Source organism: Malania oleifera, chromosome 10, assembly GCF_029873635.1.
Source record: "Malania oleifera isolate guangnan ecotype guangnan chromosome 10, ASM2987363v1, whole genome shotgun sequence".
Taxonomy (NCBI): domain Eukaryota; kingdom Viridiplantae; phylum Streptophyta; class Magnoliopsida; order Santalales; family Ximeniaceae; genus Malania; species Malania oleifera.
The window spans coordinates 25,164,811-25,189,858 of record NC_080426.1 but is presented as its reverse complement, the minus strand read 5'-3'; the positions used below and the strand labels follow the sequence as shown (position 1 = coordinate 25,189,858).

Here is a 25,048-nt window from a genome sequence, read left to right as displayed (position 1 = left end):
GAGGAAACTCATCTTGCCTTATATTTTTTTCTTTATTAAATGCTATCGAGAATGAAAGTTTATTTTAATATAACTAAAAATTTTAAAAAACTAAATATTAATGATATATAAAATCAAAATTTTGCTTATAGATTTGGTATATTTTTAATTTTTTTTTCACTTTTTTAATAATTAAATATGAAAATAGAATTTCTTGATATTTATCTTCTTCTTTTTTTTTAGTGTTTTTTGAATTCCAAATAGACGTTGTATTTAACGGAATGTCCATCCAAAATGATTGTAAGTCACTTGGCATTAATCCTAGAGAAAGCAATATCCCCATCGTTTGATCAACTGTTGCCTAACTACTTGAACCCAAACTACTATTAGCTTAATATTTCAAATTCATTCAAGATTTACTTATTTGAGTAGAAAAAGTGATTTTCTCCAATGATAAAGTCGTCTTTGCGAAACGCAGTCTTAGAAATTGTATTTTAAACAGTTTCATGCGTCTCCAGACACATACCATCCAAGAAACCCCCGTGTTCCTCATCGTCACCAGGGTCCTGCGCCCTCCCAGCTAGCCACTCGAGGAAGATCAGGCGTTGGGTTGTGGAGCTTCATCGATCATCGCAATCTTCTTCCAAGAAATCCAGTTGGGCACGCTTGACGGATATCTGTAAACCCTTATTATTATTATTATTATTATTGTTCTTGCGCTCTATTACTCTTGAGTTCAGTTCTATTGAGAAGTCAGGATTATCTCTAACATGGAAATGGAGCATTTCCTTTGAGGGTTTAACGCTTAAACCCTAATCTTTGAGTTGGGTTTCTTTCATGAAGATCAGCTGCGGATGCCTATAATTTTTTTTATTAGCTAAAGCCCTCCTTGTTCTGGATTGGGCGGGGGTTAGTTAGTAATTGGGAAGGTTTTCTTGTTGTTTCAAGAATGAAAAATCTCCTCCCCCTCCCTTTTGATCAGAGGTGAGCCGTCAGCCAGCCCTAGCTAGTTTCACGGCCCTCACCCTCACCCCTCAAGGACAACAATCATCATCCTGCTTTGCTCCTGCATAGCCGAATACGACACAACCTGTTTGGCTGCCTGAATGCCTCCTGGTATGGACCATACAGTGGTACCTCTCTGGGCTTCTGGCTCTATTCCTCTCCCTGTGCTTCCTCCCACTTTTCTCTGACTGACTCTCTTCCCCTCATTCCATTTAGATTCATATCATATGACTTAGATTTTGATTTTCTGATTTTTGAATTAAACTATTAAAGAATCAAAATTGAGTATCAATACTTGAATAGGGTCCATTGCTCTAACCGCCACTTACAAACAATATGGTAATATAAAACATATCAAATATCTGACATGTTTTTAAGGAAATCGCATCCAACAGCTCAAAAAATTATCTTTACCTAGTGTGGGTGCTTTGTATTTGGACTTTATATTTGAATTTATGTGGATTTGGATGACAATATAACATATAGTACAAAATAATAATTGAGTGTTGTACCCAAATCCAAATCCAAGGCCTAAAAGATCTATGCTCTCAAAGACAACCTTGCAGTTTTTCCTATGTGAATGTAGATATGTTATTATAGACTTATGCCATTCTTCGCAAGATTATAGATTGAGAAAACAATGGTTAACATTTTCTATTTTTCAATAACTCTTGGATATGTACCAAGATATCCTCTTTGGTAATCATTTATTCACTTTTCCATTTTGCTCTTTCACCTTGACTCCTTCACCTTTCCCCTCAAAAGCATGAACATACAACTAGGTAAAAGCTAATTGACTATGGTCATTGTGGCAAGTTGACTTTATAATTATATTTTTCCAAGTTCCAAGTTCTTGTTAAGAGTAGAGATTTAGAGATAAGAATTAAGGGGAAGATGAATAATTGGGACAATACTTAATAGTGAATGTGCACAATAATTTCACAAATATGGAAATATAATTAAACTAAACCAAGACTAGTAAAATTCTGAAAATTCATTTTTTTTTATTCGTTGTTACTGTCTATATGCTTGGCTTCTGCTTTTGTTTTTTAAATTTTTAATCATTTCATTCATTTAATATATTGATTTATGATTTTTCAGACTCGACTCTAGAGTTGAGCTTGAATTCTTACTTGTCATTTGATTTCTGATGTGTTAGCATATTTCTAATTCTTTTTTACTTTTTCTTTGTTGTTGACTTTGTGTAGTTACCTATTTGGAAGGAGTTTGCTGTTTGTTGTATTGATTAATTGATGGTGAATTGGTGAGGATATAAATTTAAGAATGCTAATTTTCTAAGCCTGCACGTACGTACCTCCATTCTCTAGTGCTTTCTCATTTTTGAGAGTTGAGAATTTATTGATATTATATTTGTTAATTTTATGTAAAATCTTTGAAAAATAGACTCCAAACCTGCCCTTCTCTTTGGTATACTTTCCCACTCTTGAGAATTTGTTTATATGTATCTTTGTTGTTTAATGTAAAATTCCCTTACAAACTAGACTTCGAGCATGCCCCTTCTCTCTGGATATACTTTTCCGTTCTTAAGAATTTGTTGATAATTATGGGATCATTATCAAGTTTGATTATTGGTTTATGGTTGATCTTGATAAATATTTTTTATCATTTGCAATGCCTATAGCGATATAATATATTGCTCTTTTTTTTTTTTTAATAGGTTGCATTTACTCATGATTCTAATTAATGAAACCTTTCTTTTTTAATTCTTGCATGTTATATATACATACAGTAGATAATTTAGCCAAAACTCAATGAAAGCTATAATAATTGGAAACATATTAAAACATTCTTAATTTTTTATGCAAATACTTTGCCCCCCCAACTATGGTTCTTGGATCTACCACTAATGAAGATGCAATCATGTCAGGTGTAAATGGTGTTTTCTTTTGACAATTTTTGCTCTTTTTTCTTTGTGATTTATTCGTGTAAGCATAGCCTAAGGGTTTGAAAAAAATAAATTAGCTCCTTATATAATGTAGGAAATTTGTGAGGGAAGAGGAATGTCCAGGTTTCGAGCATTCTGGCAAGCTTCTTTGAATGCTACCAAGAAAGGTATGTTGTAAGAATCATTCATTTCTAAGGTCATGAAAGAATTTCAAAAATGCATCTAAGGTTTGTGGATTATGCTTTTTTAATGTGAAGCAACAACTTATTCTTGTGTACTTCTGAACTTGATTTTTTTTTTTTTTTAATTTTGTTCTTTCAAGTGTATTGATTGATGTTTGCCATATATAGGGCTATTAGGTTGTGTTTCTGAAAAATTCTGAAGCTTGTAGTTGGTATATATGTGGATGCAGAAATATTTGGAATTGGCTGTCTTCTTATGATTAACATTTTGAATTGTTAATTTTTGTATTCATTGGTTTTTTAAAAGGGCTCCTACTTTGGCCTTTCAAATCATTCTCATTTCTTTGTTCTCGCAAAATTGGCTGACCTGGTGCACTTTTAGTAATAAATGTTGAAATTTTTGGTTAAATGAATGATGTAACATAATGATAGGTCTCTTCCTCTATTTATAATACATTCTAATGATCATAACAACCCTACTAACTCTCACTTATTAACATAACACTAACACACTAATAATATTAACACTCTCCTCAAGCTGGTGCATAGATATCATATGCGCCTAGCTTGTTACTAATAAATTTAACACAAGATGCCCCCAAAAGCTTTGGTAAACAAATGAGCGAGCTGCATATCGGACTTCACGTAAGTGGTGGTGATGAGCTTTTGCACAAGTTTCTCGAGAACAAAATGACAATCAACTTCAATGTGTTTTGTTCGCTCATGGAAGATCGGGTTGGAGGCGATAAAAAAAGCAACTTGATTATCATACACCAACTCCATAGACTAAGAATGTGGAAAGCCCAATTCTTCCAACATGCTTTTTAGCCAATACAAGCTCACATGTATTGTGAGCCATGGCCCTATATTGAGCATACTCTAGCTAGGCACTTGATCCGACCACTGCAGTTTGTTTCGTACTCTTCCAGAAAAACTAATTACTACCAACAAAGATACAATACCCGGTTGTGGATCTTCTGTTTGAAGGTGATCTGGCCCAATCCACATCAATATGTCCTTGATATTAGTGTGACCCTGATCTCGATAAAAGAGACCTCTCCTAGGTACACCTTTGAGATATTTCAAGGTGCAAATTACCATCCCAATGACTTGTCCTCAAAGAATTTAGAATTGACTTACAGCACTTGTTGTGAAAGATATATCCAGGCGAGTGACTGTTAGATAATTCAATTTTTCAACAAGTCTCTTATATCATCCAAGATTGGGCAACAAATCACCCATATCATACACTTGCTATTAAGATTTGTGGGTGTATCAACCAGTTTGCGTCCCAACAATCTAGTCTTATCCAAAAGATTAAGAATATACTTCCTCTATGGCAAATAGTTTCCATACAAGAGGATACTTCTATACCCAAGAAGTATTTTAATGGTCCTAAATCTTTGGTTTGAAACTCAGTCTGTAGAAAATGTTTTAGGTGTTGAATGCCTCGATCATCATCATCATCTATAATTATAATATCATTCACATATACAATTAGAAGGATTCTACATAATGAAGTATGACTATAAAATACAAAGTGATCCATTGCACACTGTTGAAGGCCAAGCTCAAGTAATGTAACATTGATTCTACCAAACCATGCTCTAAGAGATTGTTTTAAACCATATATGCCTTCTTGAGCCAACAAAGTGTGCCTAACTCCCCCTAAGCAACTAACCTAAGTGGTTGCTCCATATATACCTCCTCCTTAAGATCACCATGTGAGAAGACATTCTTCACATCTAACTTATGCAGATGCCAATGACAACTAGTGGCCAAGGAGATGAACAAATGTGCTAATGTAAGTTTGGCAACCGAGGAAAAAGTGTTAGAATAATCCAAACCATACACCTGAGTATACCCCTTAGTAACAAGACATGCCTTTAGACAAGTCACAAAGCCATTAGGGTTGATTTTCATAGTATATACCCAACGACAACCAACCATAGATTTGTTAGGAGGAAGAGATACTAATTCCAAAGTATCATTGTCATGTAAAGCATTCATCTCTTCAACCATTGCATTCCTCTACCCTGAGTGGGTCAAGGCTTTAGAAACAGATTTAGGAAGGGCAACAGATGATAGAGTAGTAACTAAACAATAATAGTAGGGTGATAAGCAGTCATAGAAAAAAAAGTGGGAGATGGGATGCTGTGTACATGTGTGTTTACCTTTCTAGATAGCAATGGGAGGATCAACATTGTGGAAAATATGATCTTTAGACAAGGAAACCAAAGGCGTGGTAGTAGAAGCTACTCTTCCTTTGAGGCATTGTTGTGAGTACACTTGCAAATTAGGACGATGGGATTATGAGAAAGACATAAATTACATGGAGACATAGGTGGATGATTGGGTAAGAATAACAAACTAGAATATGGGGGATTAGGCAGAGGAAGAGACTTATTGAAATCATAAGCATTCAAGGACCGAGTGTAGTATGTTGTAGACTGAAAGAAGGAAACATTGACCAAAAAAAAGAAGCGATGCAGAGTAGGACTATAATAGTGATATCCCTTTGGAGTGCAAGAGTAGGCTAGAAAGACACATTTTATTGCACGAGGATCCAACTTATTCACCGGGGGAGTAAGCTGATGAACAAAGGACACACACTTGAATATACAAGGAGATAGAGAGAATATAGGTGAATTAGGAAAGAGAACATAGTAGGGAATTTTACCACTAAGAAACAAAGGATGACATTCTGTTGATAAGATAGCAAGCAGTAAGTACGTCATCACTCCAAAATACTTTAGATCCATGTATTTGATAAAGCAGAGAAACAAATAACAACTGACTAAAGTGGAGAAATTGATGGAAGTTTACTTAGTTCATTGGAATTGTAAACACCCCATTTTGTCCGAGGCTTATATAAGAAAATTTGGGTTTGTAGGTTCAATTTCAGTGCCCATTTGGGTCTTTGCTTAGTTCAGTTTTTTTGAGATTATTTATTCATACAATAAAATGATGAAAACAACTGAATACATGGAAAATGAAGAAAAATTGATTACGTTGAAAATGAAAAAAATAAAAAATAAAAAAACGGAAACTAAAAAAATGAAGCAGAAAATCCCGTGGGCTAGCATCTTTAAACTTGCAAGCAAAAGGAAAAGGAGTTAGAAATGTGGGATTGCACAATTAACATGTGGCTAAAATGTAAGTTTAATGCAAGCATAATTTAAGATACCAATTTAAATTAGATTGATCAGTTAAATGCTATCAGAATTGATTGAATTGGATCCCTCAAGCCTATAAATGGTGAGCTTCAGAAGGGGGGTGGGGACAAACAGAGGTTGAGGCATAGAGAGAGTAAAGAAAAGAAATTGTTTATTGAGAATTTTGAGAAGGAATTGTGAGGTTCGGGAAGATAAGTTGGAAGACTTTGAAATTGAGATGGAGAAGAAAATAAAGGATTCAGAGGCTTGAATTGCAGAAGTTGAAGGATTGGCAGAAGGAAATTCTGGAGGCTCGAATAAAAAGAAGAAATTGCTGAATGAAGAATTCAAAAGCAAAGGTAACTACTGGTTAATTTTGCATTATTTCTTTTAAACTTTCTAGTAAATGCTGAATTTTGAATTCTGTAGTTAGTGTTTAAATAGAGTAGAAAATAATTTTCTCAAAGTATTCTAAATAGGATTTGGAAATTTGACTTGAATTTGGAATGCCTAGACTCGAACCCAAATCCAAATACCTATACTCAATTACTGGAGATCTGACTCGGATCTGGGTCAACTAGACTTAGGTCCTAATCAGCTGACCTGAAGACCCAAAACCTAGGTCCAACTTTGACTTAAGTTTATTGACCTTTGATTCTGACCTAAACCACCTAAACTTAAGCCCAATTAGTTAACCTTTAAAACCAACCCAAATCTCTAAAATAAAGCTAGCCCATCCTTAATTTCAACCCCACGACCCAATTGGGACTGGTCTAACTTGAGGCTAACACAACTAGGCTGAGGCCCAATTGGGTTTGAGACAATTCAACCCAAACACAAACTAAGCCCAAACTAGGCTTAACCCAAACAAGTTAGCCCAAGATCCAATTAACCCCACAACCCATTTGGGTTTGACTTCAACCCAAGTTCAATTCTACCAAAATTAATCTAAGCCCAATAGTACGGCCCAGTCTTAACCCTCGTTTAACCTAACCCAGATTGAAAGCCTCACCCTCATCTTGTTTGGCTTATGGGAAAGTGCCAGTAAAACTTGGGAAAACAGCCAGAAAATTCAAATAAAAATAAGAAAAAAAAAAAAGAATCAGAAAACTTTTCTTCACCTAAGTCTAGATTTGAAAGCTGAGAACCCAAAGCTCTTTGCTCGTGCTTCCGTTTCAATCTAGACTTGCAAAATGAAGAAGAGAGGGTGAGATTTGAGAAGAAAGAAAAACAACAAAACAAAATCAGAAAACAGAGAAGAAAAAGATCATTGGAGGAGAAAGAAAAAGAAAACATATCGAAAGAGAAAGTGGAGTAGAGAGTGAGACAGATTCATGCAAGAGAAAGAGAGAGAGGCAAAGATACAGATTCGTGCGAGAGAAAGAGAGTGAAAGCAGAGAGAAAGAGGAGGAATAGAGGGAAAGAACAGAAGCAGAGAGAAAAAAAAGCGATTTTTATATATACTAGTGGGACACGTGTCAACGTACGGGTGATGACACGTGGCACGCTTAGGACCATACGTTTGGGAAGTGGTGTGGCACGGTCTTGGCCGTCCAATCTGTGTTTTCTTTGGACGGCCGGATCGCTGCCATGTTAGCGATTCATGCGAAAATCCCAAAACCAACCACATCCTGCCACGTCGTGGGTGACGTCACGTTGAAGAACTAAACTAATGAAGACTAGCATCAGGCATTGCTAGTCTCCTTTTGCTACTAGTGAAGAACTAAACTAAGACTAACGAGGGCAATGAATGGAAAATTTGGGTTACTTTCTGTTAAAACTTGATATACATTGTTGGCCCACAACCTAACAGCTTAAGCTTTTGGGTAAAGTGTGTAGAAACCCCGATTTTTGATATCAAAGATTTGAGAGTAGCTTTCAACATCTGAGTATGTCTCTCGGACAGCATTCCAGATGTCTTCGCCTACGGTAGGAACAGATATGTCTTGCTGATTAAAGATTTCATGGAGTTCACTAGCCACGCAGTCACCATGGAGTTCTCCGACTTCCACTATTGTAGAGCTGCAGCGTCGGTTGAGGTGGGCTTCTTCTTCTCGCCGGTAAGGTAGCCTAACTTTCCTTTTCCGTCAATCATGAGTTTGATTGACTGAGCCCATTCACGGAAATTCTTTCTGTCCAATCTCTCCACTGAGAGTGGGAAGGACAAGCTGTCTAGCCCATTCGAATTCAAGGTGGAGGTGACTTCAGTCTCGCCGTTGAGAGCTTTAGAGGTGCTCGACCCTCTGCTGTTGACGGCTCCTTTTGTCATCGTTAACTAGGATTATAGAAACCCTAGCTCTGATACCCTAGGATTATAAAAATCTCAGCTATGGTAGATGCGGCAAGGAGAAAGAGAAGTCACAGACTATTATATGGAGATGACGAATCTCTGGCAAGAACTCGACCTACGCATTGAGGAAGAATGGGAATGCCCTGGAGTAAGTGCCCGATACAAGAAAAGACTCGAGAATGAACGAGTCTTCAAATTTTTGGCCGAACTCAACCGAGACTTGGATGAGGTGCGAGGGAGGATTCTCGGCCGACGTCCTCTGCCTTCGACACGGGAAGTTTTCTTGGAGGTGAGGCGAGAGGAGAACTGGCACAAAGTGATGTTGAAGGAGCCGATTCTAATCGAAAACAATGGGCCTGAAATGTCTGCCCTCATTTCAAGAGGAACTCTTGCTAGGAAAAGCCAAAAAACGCAGAAAGGAAGACCCTGGTATGAGCACTGCCGCAAGCTGAGCCACTCAAAAGATAATTGTTGGGAAATACATGGGAAGCTCGCAGATTGGAAGCCAAGACAGAGTCCCAAAAATCGTGGCTACGAAGCTGCTATTGTTAACCTAGATGAGAAACCACAAGTTGAGAAAAATAATAATTCCACTTCAAGTGGCGCATTCAGTCTAGAACAGTTGGAGCAACTTTATAAAATATTCTCTACCATTCAAGCATCGGGTCAGTCTTCCACATGTATTCCTTTTGGTTCTTTAGCCAATTGAGGTAATTTTTTGACAGCCTTAACTGCCATCTCTCATTACAAATCACCATGGATAATTGATTCTAGTACCTCTAATCATATGACTGATTCCTATTATCCGTTCTCATCCTATTCACCTTGTGCTGGAAATTTGAAAGTTAAAATTGCAGATTGATCACTCATCTGTTGCAGACAAAGGGAGTATTCGAATCTTTGACTCTATAACTCTAGAATCTGTCATACACGTCCCTAGGCATGTTGTTTTGCAATTTGTTATCCATTAGCCAGTTGACAAAAGATTCCAATTGCTCTGCTAAATTCGTTTCCTCTCACTGTGTTTTCCAGGACCTATCATCGGGGAAGACGATTGGCAATATTAAGGAGTGTGAGGGACTCTACTACTTTGAGGAGGCGAATATGAGTGAACAATGTCAAATTGCTATTTGTGATTCTGCATTTGTTTTTAGGGATAGTGAAATTTTGTTACGACATTCTAGGATGGGTCATCCAAATTTTCAATACTTAAGACGTTTATTTCCTTCCATTTGTTCAAATAAGACTTCTTTTGATTTTTAGTGTAAGATTTGTGAACTTGCAAAACACCAACGTAATTCCTTTCTAAAATCCACATACAAATTATCCAGACCTTTTTTAATGATTCATAATGATTTATGGGGGTCCTCACACTCTTTTAATCGCACTCACACAAAATGGTTTGTTACTTTTATCGATGATCACACTCATATTTGTTGGGTTTACTTGTTGAAAGACAAAACTGAAGTCCGTTTTATTTTTATCAATTTCCACTCCATGATTTAAGTACAATTTCAAACTCACATTCAAATCTTGCGTACTGATAATGGTACCAAATATTTCAATAATATCTTGGAAAATTATCTTCAAGAAAATGGAATCATCCATCAAAGTTCCTATGTAAATACCTCTCAACAAAATGGGGTTGCCGAATGCATAAATAGGCATATTCTTGAAGTAGCTCAAACATTGATGTTCACTACAAATATGAAAAAATATTTTTGGGGAGATGCCATTTTAATAGCTACACGTCTCATTAATAAAATGCCTAGTTGGGTTCTTTCTTTTGCCACTCCTCTCCAAAAATTCCAAGAATGTTTTCTCAACTCTCAGCTCAACTCCAATCTCTCCCTAAAAATTTTTGAGTGTATTGCATTTGTACATTTTCATGCTCACAATAGGGATAAATTGGAGCCTCACGCCATTAAGTGTGTTTTTATTGGTTACTTTCCTACTCAAAAAGGTTCCAAATGTTATGATCTTGTCCCAAAAAAATTGTTTGTTAGCGTTGATGTCACATTCTTTGAAACCACTTCTTACTTCCAAAAGCCCTCTCTTCAAGGGGAGAATTGAAGTGAAGATCGGTTCTTTAATTTCTATGTTGATGAATCCGTGCTATACACTGGGTCTGTCACCACCACTATCATTACACCATTCCCTGATCTGTCATGTACAAAAGACCACTTAAACTCAGGGGGAGATGCAGAAAAAGCAAAATAACAAGGAGATACTTGTTTACTTAAGGAACCCAAAATCAAATAACAGGAAGGATCTCATAGCTGAGGCACCAAGAGAGTTGGAACCGGTGATAGCTCCGAGCTACCATGAGTCCATGCCCAATCCCGATCAGGTAATAGATCCAAATGGCCATGGGCTTCCTTTTGATAAGTCTGCACCTGATGACATCAATTTACCCATTGCTCTTAGAAAACAAACTAGGTCATATACTCTCTATCCTATTTCAAAATTCATGTCTTATAAAATTCTATCTATAGGGTGTCATGCTTTTACCTCTAACCTTGACAGGATATAAATTCCGAAGAATATCCAGGAAGCCTTGAAGATTTTTGAATGGAGGGAAGCTGCCATGGAGGAAATGCGGGCACTGGAAAAGAATGGAACTTGGGATGTTATGAATTTGCCAAGAGGGAAGAAGCCAGTGGTGAAATATAGAGCTGATGGGACAGTTGAACGGTATAAAGCCCGTCTTGTTGCAAAAGGGTTTACATAGACCTATGACATTGACTACACGAAGGCGTTTGCACCGGTGGAAAAATTGAATATAGTTCGGGTTCTCCTGTCCTTGGCAGCCAACTTGGATTGGCCACTTTAGCAACTTGACATTAAGAATGCATTTCTAAATGACGAGTTAGAAGAAGTCTACATGACAATACCGTCAGGTTTCAGTAAGAAAGGTGAAGAAAATAGAGCATGTAAACTCAAGAAGTCCCTGTATGGACTTAAGCAATCTCCTATAGCATGGTTCGATAGATTTGCGAAGGTGATAAGGAACCAAGGATATCGACAAGGGCAATCAGATCACGCTATGTTTTTCCATCAGTCTGAAAGTGGGAAGAAAACAATTCTGATTGTGTATGTTGATGATATAATCCTAACTGGAGATGATACAGTGGAGATGGAAAGATTGAAGAAAGTCCTAGTTGCTGAGTTTGAAGTTAAAGGCCTGGGACAAATGCGGTACTTCTTGCGAATGGAAGTTGCTAGATCAAAAAAGGGTATCAGTGTCTTTCAGCGAAAGTATATCCTTGATCTCCTAACTGAAACTGGCATGCTTGGATGCAAACCTAGTGAATCCCCCATTGAAGCAGTAAAGAGAGTTGAAGATTGTGGAATATCGGTTGAAAAGGAGAGGTATCATAGATTGGTTGGTAAACTAATCTATTTATCACATACTCGACCCGACATTGCATTTGTAGTAAGTGTGGTAAGCCAACATATGCATTCACCAAAGGAGACTCACCTAGAGGCCGTGTACAAAATTCTTAGGTATCTCAAGGGTTCTCTGGGCGAAGGACTCTTCTTTAAGAAGTGTGAAAGCAAGGAAGTAGAAGTTTTCACAGACGCTGATTGGGCAGGATCAGCGGAAGATACAAGGGATATTTGAAAGATTGTGGTTACGGAAACTTTTGGAAGAACTACAGATCATGGTGAAATTCCTTATCAAACACTACTGTGATAACAAAGTAGCCATCAATATTTCTCTCAATCCAATTTAACATGACAGGACTAAGCATGTAGAAGTGGACCGACGCTTTATCAAAGAAAATGTTGAAGATGGAACCATTTGTATGACTTATGTTCCTACCAAGGAACAAACAACTGACATCTTTACCAAAGGGTTAACCTGACAGAGTTTTGATGATTTTATCTGCAAGTTGGATATGATCAATATCTATGATCCAACTTGAGGGGGAGTGTAGAAATCCCAAGTGTCTTGGAGTGATTTAGGGGATATTTATGTAGAGAATTGTCTATTATTGAGAGAGATTATTTTAGGAGATTGTTTCCATCTTTAGCATACTCGATTATATTATAAGTATAGTGTATCGGCTTGTACAATGTTTCATTCAAGAAATACAGAAAACCTATTTTGATTTCAAAGTGGTAATCTAACATGATATCAGAGCTGGTTATTAGGAGCTCTTGGGTTCTAGTCTTATTGCCTGCGTTTATTGTGTGGTGTCTAAAAATAAATTATTGTGTTCCCTATCATGGGGGTGTTATTTATCATGTGTTTATCTCTCCACATGTTGTTGGTTCATTGTTGGCCCATAACCTAATAGCTTAAGTTTTTTGGTAAAGTGGTAATCTAACACTTTCATTTAATTAGCATATATATATTTCAGGACTTTATTAGCTTATATATAAGGAGTTTTTATCAATTTAATGAATTTGGGTTTTGATGTATTAATGGGTTTGTCAGCTCAAACCTATAGACTTATCTTCTAAAGTTTTGTTTGTTTTATTTGCCTACATATGCATAAACTTGTGGATGTTAGGACATTTTTGAGTGATTGAGAATTGAGATTTAGTTCAGGTTTTCCTCTGATTTTATTTTTTCCCTTTCTGTTTTTTCAATTTTATTCTTGCCTAGTTGTTTCCCTTCTGTTTACTTTGTCTTCTCATCTTATCAATTGATTCTACATCAAAGAGAGAAAAACTCCTTTATAAATTCTTATATCATCTCAAAAAATCATCATGATGAATACCAGTTTAAAGGGAAAAGAATGTGCCAGGCTTTTTCACTCATAATGTCACTTGCGCCAAGTTGATGGTGAAATTTTTTTGGCGACCTATGTATAGGTTGAAGATTCTCTAAAAAATAATGTAACTACCACTGCACAATGCTTCCATGCCATCAGGGGTCTGGGGAGGGTGAGATGTATGCAATCCTCTCTCCATGTTTGGAGAACCACTAACATGTTTAGGTTTTGATGTAACACCCTTAACATTGAAAAAATTTCCATTGGAGGAGGTTAGCAATGATGAATCCCTATTGAAGTTCTGCTAAAAAATTCCTTTCTTATCCTCTAGTGACATTGACATGATTAAGATATGATTTGTGTTCAGCCACTAATTTTATCCATACATTAGAGCTAGGAATTTCCTATGCCTGATGATGCTTCCATGAGGAGCCTTGGTTCAGTGTTTATTTCTTTAAATATGGATGGCATCTCACTCCCATATTTCTAGCCAATAGGCAAGAGGGGCTTAGCTGACATTGACAATACATCATGGTGATTTAATTTATCAATAGGGAACAAAATTTAGCGGGTACATAACCGGACTTCATGAATTGAGAACCTGTAATCATGGCATGCACATCAAAATGCATGACAATGACTGAAAGATGAGAACTCAAATGTGCTTCAACATAAGTATTTCTATTACTCCATTTGTATGAATATTTCTTACTAGACTGGATTGAAACTGGACCAAGAATGCAGTATTAAAGCATCAAAAGGCAGAACATAATGTTTCCTTAAATTTTTAATTCTTCTCTCCCTCCCCGCCTTTCCCCCTTCTTTTTGGGGAGTTTAATAAATCATTGGCATTGTTGTTCACTTTATGTGAATCCTTTTCTTGTTTGTCATTCTTTGGCAATTGTTATTTGTTTTAGAATGGCTTGACCTATTATTTTGATAAATACACTTTATTGCCCCGTAAACAAAATATAATAGGCAACTTTATTTTTTTCCCATGGCAATGTACAGTTATATGTATGGCCATAATTCCTGCTCTTTTTTGCCTGTAGCTCTCACGTGGAATATTGAAGACTTGATGCCTCCCAGTGAAAGATATATTTTCAATTTCAATTCAAAAGAAGAGCTAAAAAAATGGCATCTCTATTCTGATTCTGAATTTGGAGGTATATATGTGTTCATTTGTTACTGTTTTTTATTCTTGGTGCCTTTAGATTTTCAACAAGCACAACGTTATGTTTATAGTGTAGGTTTGTGGGACTACATTGCTTCATTTCCAGGTTACATTCTGAAAAATCATGTATGCTACAGTTATGCAATAGATTGTTTAAAAGTCAGACTGAAAAGCGACTGATATGATTGTGTCATTGCTTTATCTTATTTTCAGGTTTGTCGTCAGCTTCCTTGGAGATCAAAGATGCTGGAAATGGACTGAGTGGTAGTATTCTATATATGCTTTACATTTTCTTGCAATGGTTGCTGCACAATGATTTTGGTTTGTGATTGTGGGATGCTTATGCTCTGACTACCACTTTAATAGTATTTGAACACTATCCTAAATTTCATCCTAAAATGCAGTGCAAGGTTGTCAACAAATGACTTCATTTTGAGTAATGATGTTTGATTATGACATTGCATGAGTCATGACGTGATTGTGGTAAAAATACTTTGATAAAGAAACATTTGTTTGGATGATGGAGCCACATTCTTAGAATGTTATGAATTTATGCCATTTCATCGTTTTATTTTTCATAATTGATTGAAAAATCACCGAGAAATAGATATAACAAAGAATAACAATAAGCCTTAAGTCCCACTGGGTGAGGTCGCCGACATGAATCTTTTTCGCCAATTTACATGATCCACAAGAGCTAGTATGATTGGAAGAAGAACATGCACTCTCTCCTCTCTCTTTTCTCGTAAAACCCTCACAGGCATTGTGGATGCTGCAGGCAGTGAGTGGAGGAGATCGATTTCTATCCATCTAGATCGATGTGAGATTGAATAAAGTGGGTAAGGGTTATTTTTTGTTTGTTTTTCGAACTTGATCTGAGATATATTCAGTGGGTGATGCTTTCTTGGGTGGTGACGAAGTGGTTTTTTGGAGGCATTGGCATTGGGTTTTGGCAAGTTAGGAGTTCAAAGTGTTAAGAGTTGGTAGTGTGAGATATTGATGGGCGATTTGACCAACAAAACTTGGAAAATTCTTGGAGCCAAGGCTGGGATGGAAAGGAAAATGCTTTTCAGTGTTCATTCTTGGTGGATCAAAAGGGAATGCGTGGAGAGGGTTCATGAAAGAATTCTGCACATTGGCTAGGTCTTCGATACAGGTAATGGCAAAACAGGTGAAGGCTTACAGCAAGGCGTTCATTGAGCCTAGGGGTGAGCATAATTCAGTTTTAATCGAATTAGCTGACCAAATTCGGTCGGTTTGGTTTTATAATTGGGTAAATTTGGTTATTCGATTTTCGGTTCGGTTATGGAGAAAGTGAAGTTTGGTTAACCGAATTAACCGATTTATCTAATTAATTAATAATTAAATATAAATGATATAATTTAGGATTTTAGGTTCCAGTTCCCACTTTCCTTCCCAGTTCCCACTTCGCACGTAGTCCGCTCGGTGGTTCGCACTTCATAATTCCCACTCTTAGTTCGCACTTCGCACTTCCCCTTCAGCTTCCACCTTCCAGTGCTTCCACAGAGCTCTAATTCCCTTTCCTTGTTTCCCAACTTCACACTACTCCTTCGGCTGAAGCACCTGAATCCACTTATTGCATTTGGGAGTTAGGGTTCCCAAGTTCCCATTCGGCTAGCGAGTCAGCGACGACTTCCCAGAATCCCAGCCATCCAGCAACGACGCTAACGACTCGACGATTTTTGTATTTCTTTGCTCCTTTGTATTTCCTCAAGTCTCTTGTTCGAGCAAAAATTTGTTGCATATATATATATATATATATATATATATTGTCTTGTTGTTTCGATTAATTGTTGAGCTAAAAGATAATTAAAAAATATTATGGTATACTTTTGTGGTCTGATGAGCAGAAGAAAATAGAAAATTAGACACGTTTACTGTCCCCATCAGAAAATAGAAAATCACACAGGGTTTGGGTTTGAGAATATTTTTTTGCTAGTTTCTTCAGCTCCTTTAGATACATACAAGTTTCTTCAGCTCCTTTAGATACATACACGAGAAACACTGTTTTCATTGGTTTTATGTTTTCAATACATTATTGTTTTGCCAATTATGTTGATTTTTTCCTATTCCCAAATAGGCAGGCATCTAATTAGCCAATGGACTAATTTGAGATTTTTTGAAGAAGAAGATCTTTTTTTTTTTCCATAATTAATTATAATTTAATTCGGTTAAATTCAGTTAACTGAGTTAACCGAAAATTTGGTTCGGTCGGTTCGGTTATGATGGAGAGTTAGCCGAAAAAATTTGGTTAATTCGGTTAATTGGCCAAATTGGCCGAACCAACCAATTGCACACTCCTAATTGAGCTAGGTAGTGATTGTAGAGAAGAATGAGATTTGTGAAAAATGTGGTTGTGTGTTGCAGGTGAAGAAGCAGAGGCAGCAGCAACAGTCACAAAACAGCCTTTTTAACCATCACTGTCAGCAACTATAGCTGAGGTGGCTAGTGTTTTGTTGGGAGATGGAAGTGTGTTGAAGATGGGGTGGAGTGGACCGGGATGTTTGATGATTACATTGGACTAGGTCTGGAACAGCAAAGGTATTGAGGTGGGTCGGCTGAGTGAACCGGCCCAGTCCCCAAATGTCTTTTTAGTTGTGAGCAGGCTCAATTTCTAAATGCCTCTAGTTATGATTAGGCACAAGCTCATGCCCAACAGATTTTGAATAAAGGGTGTGGTCGTTTTGATCCATTTTGTGGCAGGCATCAGAATATGTCTCAAGGGAGTAGTCTGGAAGGTAATAAAGTGGAGGCCCATTCTGAGGCTTTGAAGGAACGAGCCCAAGAAATTGATGGGTGTCCTAATTAGGCACAATACTCTAGTTAATTAGAGTAGAGTGCTGGGGATGTGAATGGGGTTAGTAAGGAGAAAGATGATATAGCGCAGGGGTCAGGGACTATATTTGGAAGCTTCCAATTCATGGAGAAGAATATGAGCACTTCATCTTTGCAGACTAGGGTTAGTGACAGGGTTAATGGTGAATATGGGAGGCTGGCTGAAGTCTCTATTTACTCTGGAAGAGGGATTCTCTGCCATGACAAGGGCTGGGAAACAGCCATTAATGACTGATGCTGGGTGGTTTTGACTAAGGTTCATGAAGGATGGGAGGAGGATTGATGTAGGACAGTTCTAAGTAGCCCTAGTCCTACGGTTGACCCTCTTTGTAGAACACACACAATATCACGATCTATGAGAAGAATTGAATTAACCAAGCATGAACATCACAAACATATTCTAATGATCACAAGTTGTTGAGATTTTGAAAACATATATGATTTGGTTCAAAAGCCCTTAGTTGATCATTTCATTCAAGTAATCAAGTTCACTTTAAAAGATGTTATATTAGAAGTCTTAAATCACAAGTCCTAGCGTACAAATCAAATATCCCTAAGCATGGAACTAGCAAACATGTTCATGTTGAAAATCTAGGAAGATTCAAAGAGAATGAACAAGGTTTTTCAATCAAGGCTTCAGGTAGAGTTTCAAGGCTTACAAGGTACTTTTAGGGGCTGTTTTAGATGATCACAAACAGGGAATTGAAACGAGCTTACAAAAAGGTTCAGAATGTCAAACACCAAGACACACGAGTACTCAATCGCACCATGAACAAACTTGTTGATCCTTAGGAATCTTGAGACAAGAATGAAGCTTGAGGTGCTTGTGGCCGTGAGCTATGAAAGAGGTGTGGGTGTGTAGTGTTGATGATGACGTTGATGTTGTCATGGTCTCTCACCACCCAATCTCTGGAGAGACGGATCGTAGCCTCACACTACTCACTCATAAGGAGAGGAACAAGATTCACAAGTTCAAGCAAAAGCTTCTTTTTTTTTAAGTTGATAATGCAAGATGCCTTTTACAATACAAGTGATGGCATATTTATAGCCTTACATGCACATGACTTGCACATGGCTTCTTAAAAGATTAAAGAAAATACAAAAGTAAAATAAAACATTTAAAACATGGGTAATGAGGTTCCTAGGAAATAGTTTGTCATAGGAAATAGTTGCCTAGGAACTAGAATAATTATGATAATGGAGTCTAGGAACTTAAAATGAAATAAATGCTTCTTGAAAATCCTAGACTCTTTGACTTGCAAGTTGTCATCCTCTTTCCAAGCTAGCTTCTAAGAGAAGCTTCAATTGCTGCAAATAAAGTTCACATCAATGGTGGACTTCGGTGGTCGTCCACGTGTCACAATATCCGCGAAAGATACTCGAGGTGCATGTTGATCCCCATCAAGGATTTTAAGAGTAAAGGAGATGATGTGGGGTATAAGGTTATTGTGAAGGGAAGGATATGTGAAGATGTTAGTGGCAATAAGGTTTTTGTCTGTAGGCAAGCTGAGGAGGCTTTTGTGGACATGGGAAAAGGTACTAATTCCAAGTAAGGGGATTTTGATGGGAGAATGAAAAAAATCTTAATTCAAAATGTTGAAAGAAGTTGGTCTATTGTGGAAACTTTGAGTGGTCAGAAGGGGGCAATATAGTTGGGAGGGTTAGTGAAGGAAAAAGGAAGAAAAAATGGGTGATGCATCAAAGAGTGATGATGTTGACACTAGTCAGGTGTGGTGCTTCTAATAGTTTATGTTGATGACATCATCATCATTGGCAATGACCAAAGTGGGATTGCAGATGTCAAGCAGTGGCTTTAAAAAAAATTCAAATCGAGGACTTGGGTACTTTGCGTTGCTTTCTTGGTATTGAGATTGTATGGTGTAACAAATGGTTGAATCTATGCTAGCTAAAATATACCTTGGACTTCCTAAGTGAGATTGGTATGTTGGGATCTAAACCGATTGATAGTCTACGGTAGGGGTGTGCAATCGGTTAGTTTGGCCAATTAACTGAATTAACCGAATTTTTTTGGTTAACTCTCTATCATAACCGAACCGACCGAATTGCACTCTTTCACCGAACAGAACCGACCGAACTGAATTTTTGGTTAATTTGGTTGGCCGAATTTAACCGAATTAAATTATAATTAATTATGGAAAAAAAAATATGTTACTGTTCTTCAGAAAATCTCAAATTAGTCTCGAGGCTAATTAGATGCCTGCCTATTTGGGAATAGGAAAAAATCAACATAATTGACAAAACAATAATGGATTGAAAACATAAAATCAATGAAAACAATGTTTCTTATATATGTATCTAAAGGAGTTGAAAAAACTAGCAGAAAAACAATGTCAAACCCAAACCCTGTGTGATTTTATATTTTTTGATGGGGACAGTAAACGTGTCTAATTTTCTATTTTCTTTTGCTCATCGGACCACTAAGGTATACCATAATTTCTTTTAATTATTTGTTAGCTCAACAATTAATCAAAACAATGAGACATTATATATCCAACGTATGCAAACAATTTTCGCTCGAGCAAGATACTTGAGGAAATACAAAGGAGCAAAGAAATATGAAAAATCATTGAGTCGTCTTTGGACGGCTGGGATTCTGGGAAGTTGTTGCTGACTCGCTGGCCAAATGGAAACTTGGGAACCCTAATTCCCAAATGCAATCGGTGGATTCAAGTGCTTTAGCCGAAGGAGTAGTGCAAAGTTGGGAAACAGGGAAAGGGAATTAGAGCTCTGTGGAAGCACTGGAAGGTGGAAGTCGAAGGGGAAGTGCGAAATATGGAATGCGAACTGCCGAGCCAATTGCGTGTGAAGTGGGAACTGGGAAGGTAAGTGGGAACTGGAATCTAAAATCCTAAATTATATAATTTATATTTAATTATTATTTAATTAGATAAATTGGTTAATTCGGTTAACCGAACTTTGCTTTCTCCATAACCGAACCGAATTTACCTAATTATAAAACCGAGCTGAACTAAATTACAAATTGACCGAACCGACTAAATTTGGTCGGTTAATTTGGTTAAAATCGAACTATGCTTACCCCTAGTCTATGGATCCCAATGTGAAGTTGGTCAAGGGATGTTGGACTAGATCTTGAAGATTAACGTCGATATAGGCAATTGGTTGCAAAAGTTGATCTACTTGATTGTCACTAGACCTGACATATCCTTTGCTATGGGGGTGGGGGTTGTGAGTCAGTTTGCAAAAAATTCCAAGCAACCACACCGGGATGCTATTTGTAGGATTCTAAGGTATCTCTAAGGCTATCCTGGTAGAGGTTTGATATATAAATGTAATAGAAACTGGGAGATCATGGGATACTCTAATGCAGATTGGGTTGGCTCAGTTGATCAATGGTCTATTACCAGATACTGTACATTTGTGGGGTAATCTTTTTACTTGGTGTAGCAAGAAACAAATTATTGCAGCTAGATCTAGTGTTGAAGCAGAATACTGAGCTATGACTCATATTGTGAGTGAGCTTATGTGGTTGAAGTCTCTTTTGCCAGAGATGAGATTCTTGGTTAAGAAGCCCAGAGATATGTTTTATGATAATCAAACTGCTATTTATATTGCCAGCAAGCCATTGTTTCGTAAGGACAAAGCACATTGAAGTTGACTGTCATTTTATGAGGGATTTTGTGTTGAAGAAGGTTGCAAGGACTCCATTTGTGAAATCTATAGATCATTTAGGCAGTGCTTTTACAAAGGCTTTATTTAAGCCTACCTTTTCCAGTGGTTGTAACAAGCTGTTGTTAAGTGATATTTATACACCTCCAGCTCAATGGGGAGTGTTAGAAGTAGGCTATTTTAGTTATTATTTGGTGTAAGTAGGGGTATTTTTGTCTTTCAAGCTTTTTTATTATGATATATAAAGGGGCAGACCTGGAGCTGAACGCAACTCCAAGAAACTGCTGCCTCCCCCTTTCTCTTTCTTTCTTCTTTTCCTCTTCTCGCCTTCATCTCTAACTTTACATAGGCTTACTGAGGTGGTGAAAACCTGTACTTGATTTTTCAAACCTACCTATTCAATTTTTTTTTTCTCTCTTTTTTGTATTTAGACATAGTATTTTGTGAATTTTATAGACTTGTGGTCTTGTATGCATCACTATGGGGTAGGTTCATGGAGAAGATATTTATAAACCTTGAAGCTTTTTGTTACAACCATAGCCTTTTTTTTCTAGATACCTCTTGGGCCACCTACATATTTTTTTGATTATTTTTTTTGGTCTCATGTGGTTGTCAATTTTTATATTTATGTGCTCTTTAATGGAAAAAAGTATTTTTTGTGATGAAGAAATTTGCTTCAAGAGAGTAGAATTCATTGTTTAAGTTCTGGAAATGATTTAAAAAAAAAAAAAAAATCCTTTACAATTGGTCATTGTTTACTTCTGAATGCAAGACTTCTTTTGATTTATCTGCTAGGAAGTTTCTCTGGAAACCTTTCTTTGGATGTGACTGAGGGTTCAAAATGGAACATCAAAAGGGGTGGCTTTTGTGGAATGCGATCAAAAAAGGTAAACCCTATGTCCACATTCTGGCAGCCAGTCTGAGGTGAACGATTTATTCACATTCTTTGCAATCTATCAATCAAGAATAGAACTGATTATGGAAAGATGTAATTGAGATATTTGAATTGATTTTAGCTGCTGTTCTGTAGCAACTTCAAATATTTATGATTCCAATTGTTTGAAGTTGACTATTCTATTAAATTTGTAAAGAAAATGTTATTTTTAATTCAGAACCAATATTTTTGTTGGTTGTTTTACAACCGAATTATTTCATTTATTGTGCTATATCAGTAGTAAAAGCATCATTTTGTTTGTGGTATATCAGTATTAAAAGTATTGTTTTCTTCCCCTTCCCTGATCCCCAGTTTATGCCATGCTATTTGGGACCTTTGAGTTTCAAACTTCAACTGTACATGGATTGTAGTTATGAGACAAAAGTTCTCCGATGATCAATTTGCTGAGTTGTGTGTGTTTCTATGAATAACTTGCTAGCATGAATATATGCTTTGAATGTGGCGAAAATGGAATGACTTAATTCCCATTCGTGGCCAACTTTCTTCATATCTTGATCTAAAAGAGTATCATTGAAGCAACATTTTCCCTTGTTTGCATTCTGCAGTTTGATGGCTTCATAGATTTAGATTCCTATGATACAATAGCACTAAAGCTTAAAGGAGATGGAAGGTGCTACATATCAACTGTGAGTTCACTCTCTTCTATACATGAAATGAAAAAAAGAAGTGTATCAGGGCCTGTATTGTTATGCTGTGGCTTTTCTTATGTATATTTTCTTTTCAAACTTTATTTTGTTCTGAGCCATCCTTAATATTATTACAGATATATACAGAGAATTGGGTGAATTCACCTGCTCAACAGGAAGATAATTCATGGCAGGCTTTTGTTTATGTACCTAAAGACAACTGGTATATTACCAAGGCAAGTTCCCTACTCCCTTGACTTTTTTTTTTGACATGGGAGGGTCAATTTAAAAACACTCCCGTCTTTATTGGCAGAGCTGTCTATAGCACCCATTAAATGGTCATAGAGACATGTTTCCATCATGACTCTTTAGACTGAAAAGAAATACACAGCCCAAGGAAACACTCCAGCTGACTCGATTAAGTAGAGAAGCAAAGTGTTGCTACTTTACTTTCAGAACCACAAATGTGGAGGGAACGAAAATAAAATACAATCTGTCACTTCTCTAGTGTTGTCATCACGTGTTTCATGTTACCAATAATGACCTTCAACAGCGCAGGAAACAAGACCCATATAATGGGCAATAAGAAAAAAATAGGAAGTTCAAGACTGTTTTTGCTTGATGAGAACTCATGAAATCATGGAAAGAACTGCATAGAATATTATGATTGTGAAGTTACCAATAATGACCTTCAACAGTGCAGGAAACAAAACCCATATAATGGGCAATAAGAAAAAAAAAAGGAAGTTCAAGACTGTTTTTGCTTGATGAGAACTTATGAAATCATGGAAAGAACTGCATAGAATATTATGATTGTGAAGTTGCCAATAATGACCTTCAAAAGTGCAGGAAACAAGACCCATCTAATGGGCAATGAGAAAAAAATAGGAAGTTTGGCAAGACTGTTTTTGCTTGAGTAGCAAAGTGTCGCTACTTCAGTTTCAGAACCACAAATGTGGAGGGAAAGAAAATAAAATAAAATCTGTCACTTCTCTAGTGTTGTCATCGTGTGTTTCACGTTACCAATAATGACCTTCAACAGTGCAGGAAACAAGACCCATATAATGGGCAATAAGAAAAAAAATAGGAAGTTCAAGACTGTTTTTGCTTGATGAGAATTTATGAAATCATGGAAAGAACTGCATAGAATATTATGATTGTGAAGTTGCCAAATAATGATCTTCAACAGTGCAGGAAACAAGACCCATCTAATAGGCAATAAGAAAAAAAATAGGAAGTTCAAGACTGTTTTTGCTTGATGAGAACTTAGGAAATCATGGAAAGAACTGCATAGAATATTATGATTGTGAAGTTACCAGTTTCATGATTGAATTTTATGATAGATTAATGATATATGATGAAAACGGCATTTATAGGGCTGCTAAGCTGTTTTTTCTTTTGGAGAGTAGCATCTATAGAGGGGAGTTGCTTTTGAGATCCTCTTATTTACGGAAGAGAAAGGAGAAGAACTAGCCATTAATCTTCATTTGAATTGAAGGAGTGTCTTATATCCTTTGTATGATTTTCCTTCTTGGGATATTTGACTTGCCAATGGTGTGAGAAAGGAATGTAATGCAGCACACCAACACAATGAAACATCATGCTACTTGTCCAGCTATTTATGTAAACAAATAAATAAACCAACTTCTTTTCCATTTAAACATTTCAACAAAATTTCAGATTCCTCTTGTTCGATACTTACCCACATGGCGAGGAAATGTCATAGAAGCAAATCTGGAAATGAATCCTTCTCGTATTGTCGGCATGTCTCTTTCTGTTAATGCTGAAGGGGGTGTCCCTGGTGCTAGATCAGGACCAGGTGATTTCAGAATGGAAATTGATTGGATCAAGGCCCTGAGAGCAGAGATATAATAAATCATACAGCTGTGTACAAAGTGTGAACACCAGAGCCCCAAGACACTGTCATCATAACATTTTTGGGGGGTTGTGGTAGTGTATATTTATTTCCGGAATGCTAGTTTTGTTGGTTGGACTTCAGAGGCAAGTAAGAAAGTTGGACCTGTGAATTTGAATATTGATTTTGTCCAATTCTCCATTAAAGCAGTAGAATTTCTATTTTCTTTTCAATTTGATTTCCAAGGCAGCATAAACATTTGTTGATTTGGTAGTTCCGGAATTAAAATGGCATCTTACACATCTTATGCTATTTGAAGCATACGGAATATAGTAAATCTCTTAAAGGCAGATGTTGTAGGGATTGCAAACTGAAACAGTACACAACTTGGTTTTGGAAGATAGGGCACTAAAAGCTGTAGAGCTAGTCATCTTTCCTATGGAGCCATTGAAGCAGGGGTCGAGCTATAATTGTAAACCTTCCAAAGCTTTCATTTTTGACCTTTTGCATGCTGTCCTTAACAATTTGAAGAATATGTTTTTTGTGGATGACATTTTCTTCTCATCTGGTTGAGATTTGATCAGTTGATGCATGTGTGTTTGGTTGATTGATTCATGGTTCGAAAGTTATCCTAAATTCAGCTTCATTCTATAATGATCCATGTTGTGCTGACATGGTGAAATAAAAATTTGG

The 25,048-nt window shown here is 36.8% G+C and overlaps 1 protein-coding gene across 5 annotated transcripts; it reads left to right on the top strand.

Moving 5' to 3' along the window:
- Positions 1 to 588: 588 nt before the first annotated feature.
- LOC131167113 (probable complex I intermediate-associated protein 30) lies at positions 589 to 24,588 on the top strand. Of its 5 annotated transcripts, XM_058125928.1 has the most exons (10): positions 589 to 658; positions 2,193 to 2,248; positions 2,858 to 2,872; positions 2,985 to 3,057; positions 14,294 to 14,407; positions 14,629 to 14,679; positions 21,715 to 21,806; positions 22,420 to 22,500; positions 22,638 to 22,736; positions 24,181 to 24,588. In XM_058125928.1, exons 3-10 carry the CDS (start codon positions 2,858 to 2,860, stop codon positions 24,370 to 24,372), a joined length of 717 nt encoding a protein of 238 aa, XP_057981911.1. In that variant the 5' UTR covers positions 589 to 658; positions 2,193 to 2,248; the 3' UTR covers positions 24,373 to 24,588. The 5 variants fall into 5 exon arrangements, with proteins under 5 accessions (XP_057981911.1, XP_057981914.1, XP_057981913.1 ...); XM_058125931.1 differs by lacking the exons at positions 589 to 658; positions 2,193 to 2,248; positions 2,858 to 2,872 and adding an exon at positions 665 to 1,095; XM_058125930.1 differs by lacking the exons at positions 589 to 658; positions 2,858 to 2,872.
- The last annotated feature ends 460 nt before the right edge of the window (positions 24,589 to 25,048 follow it).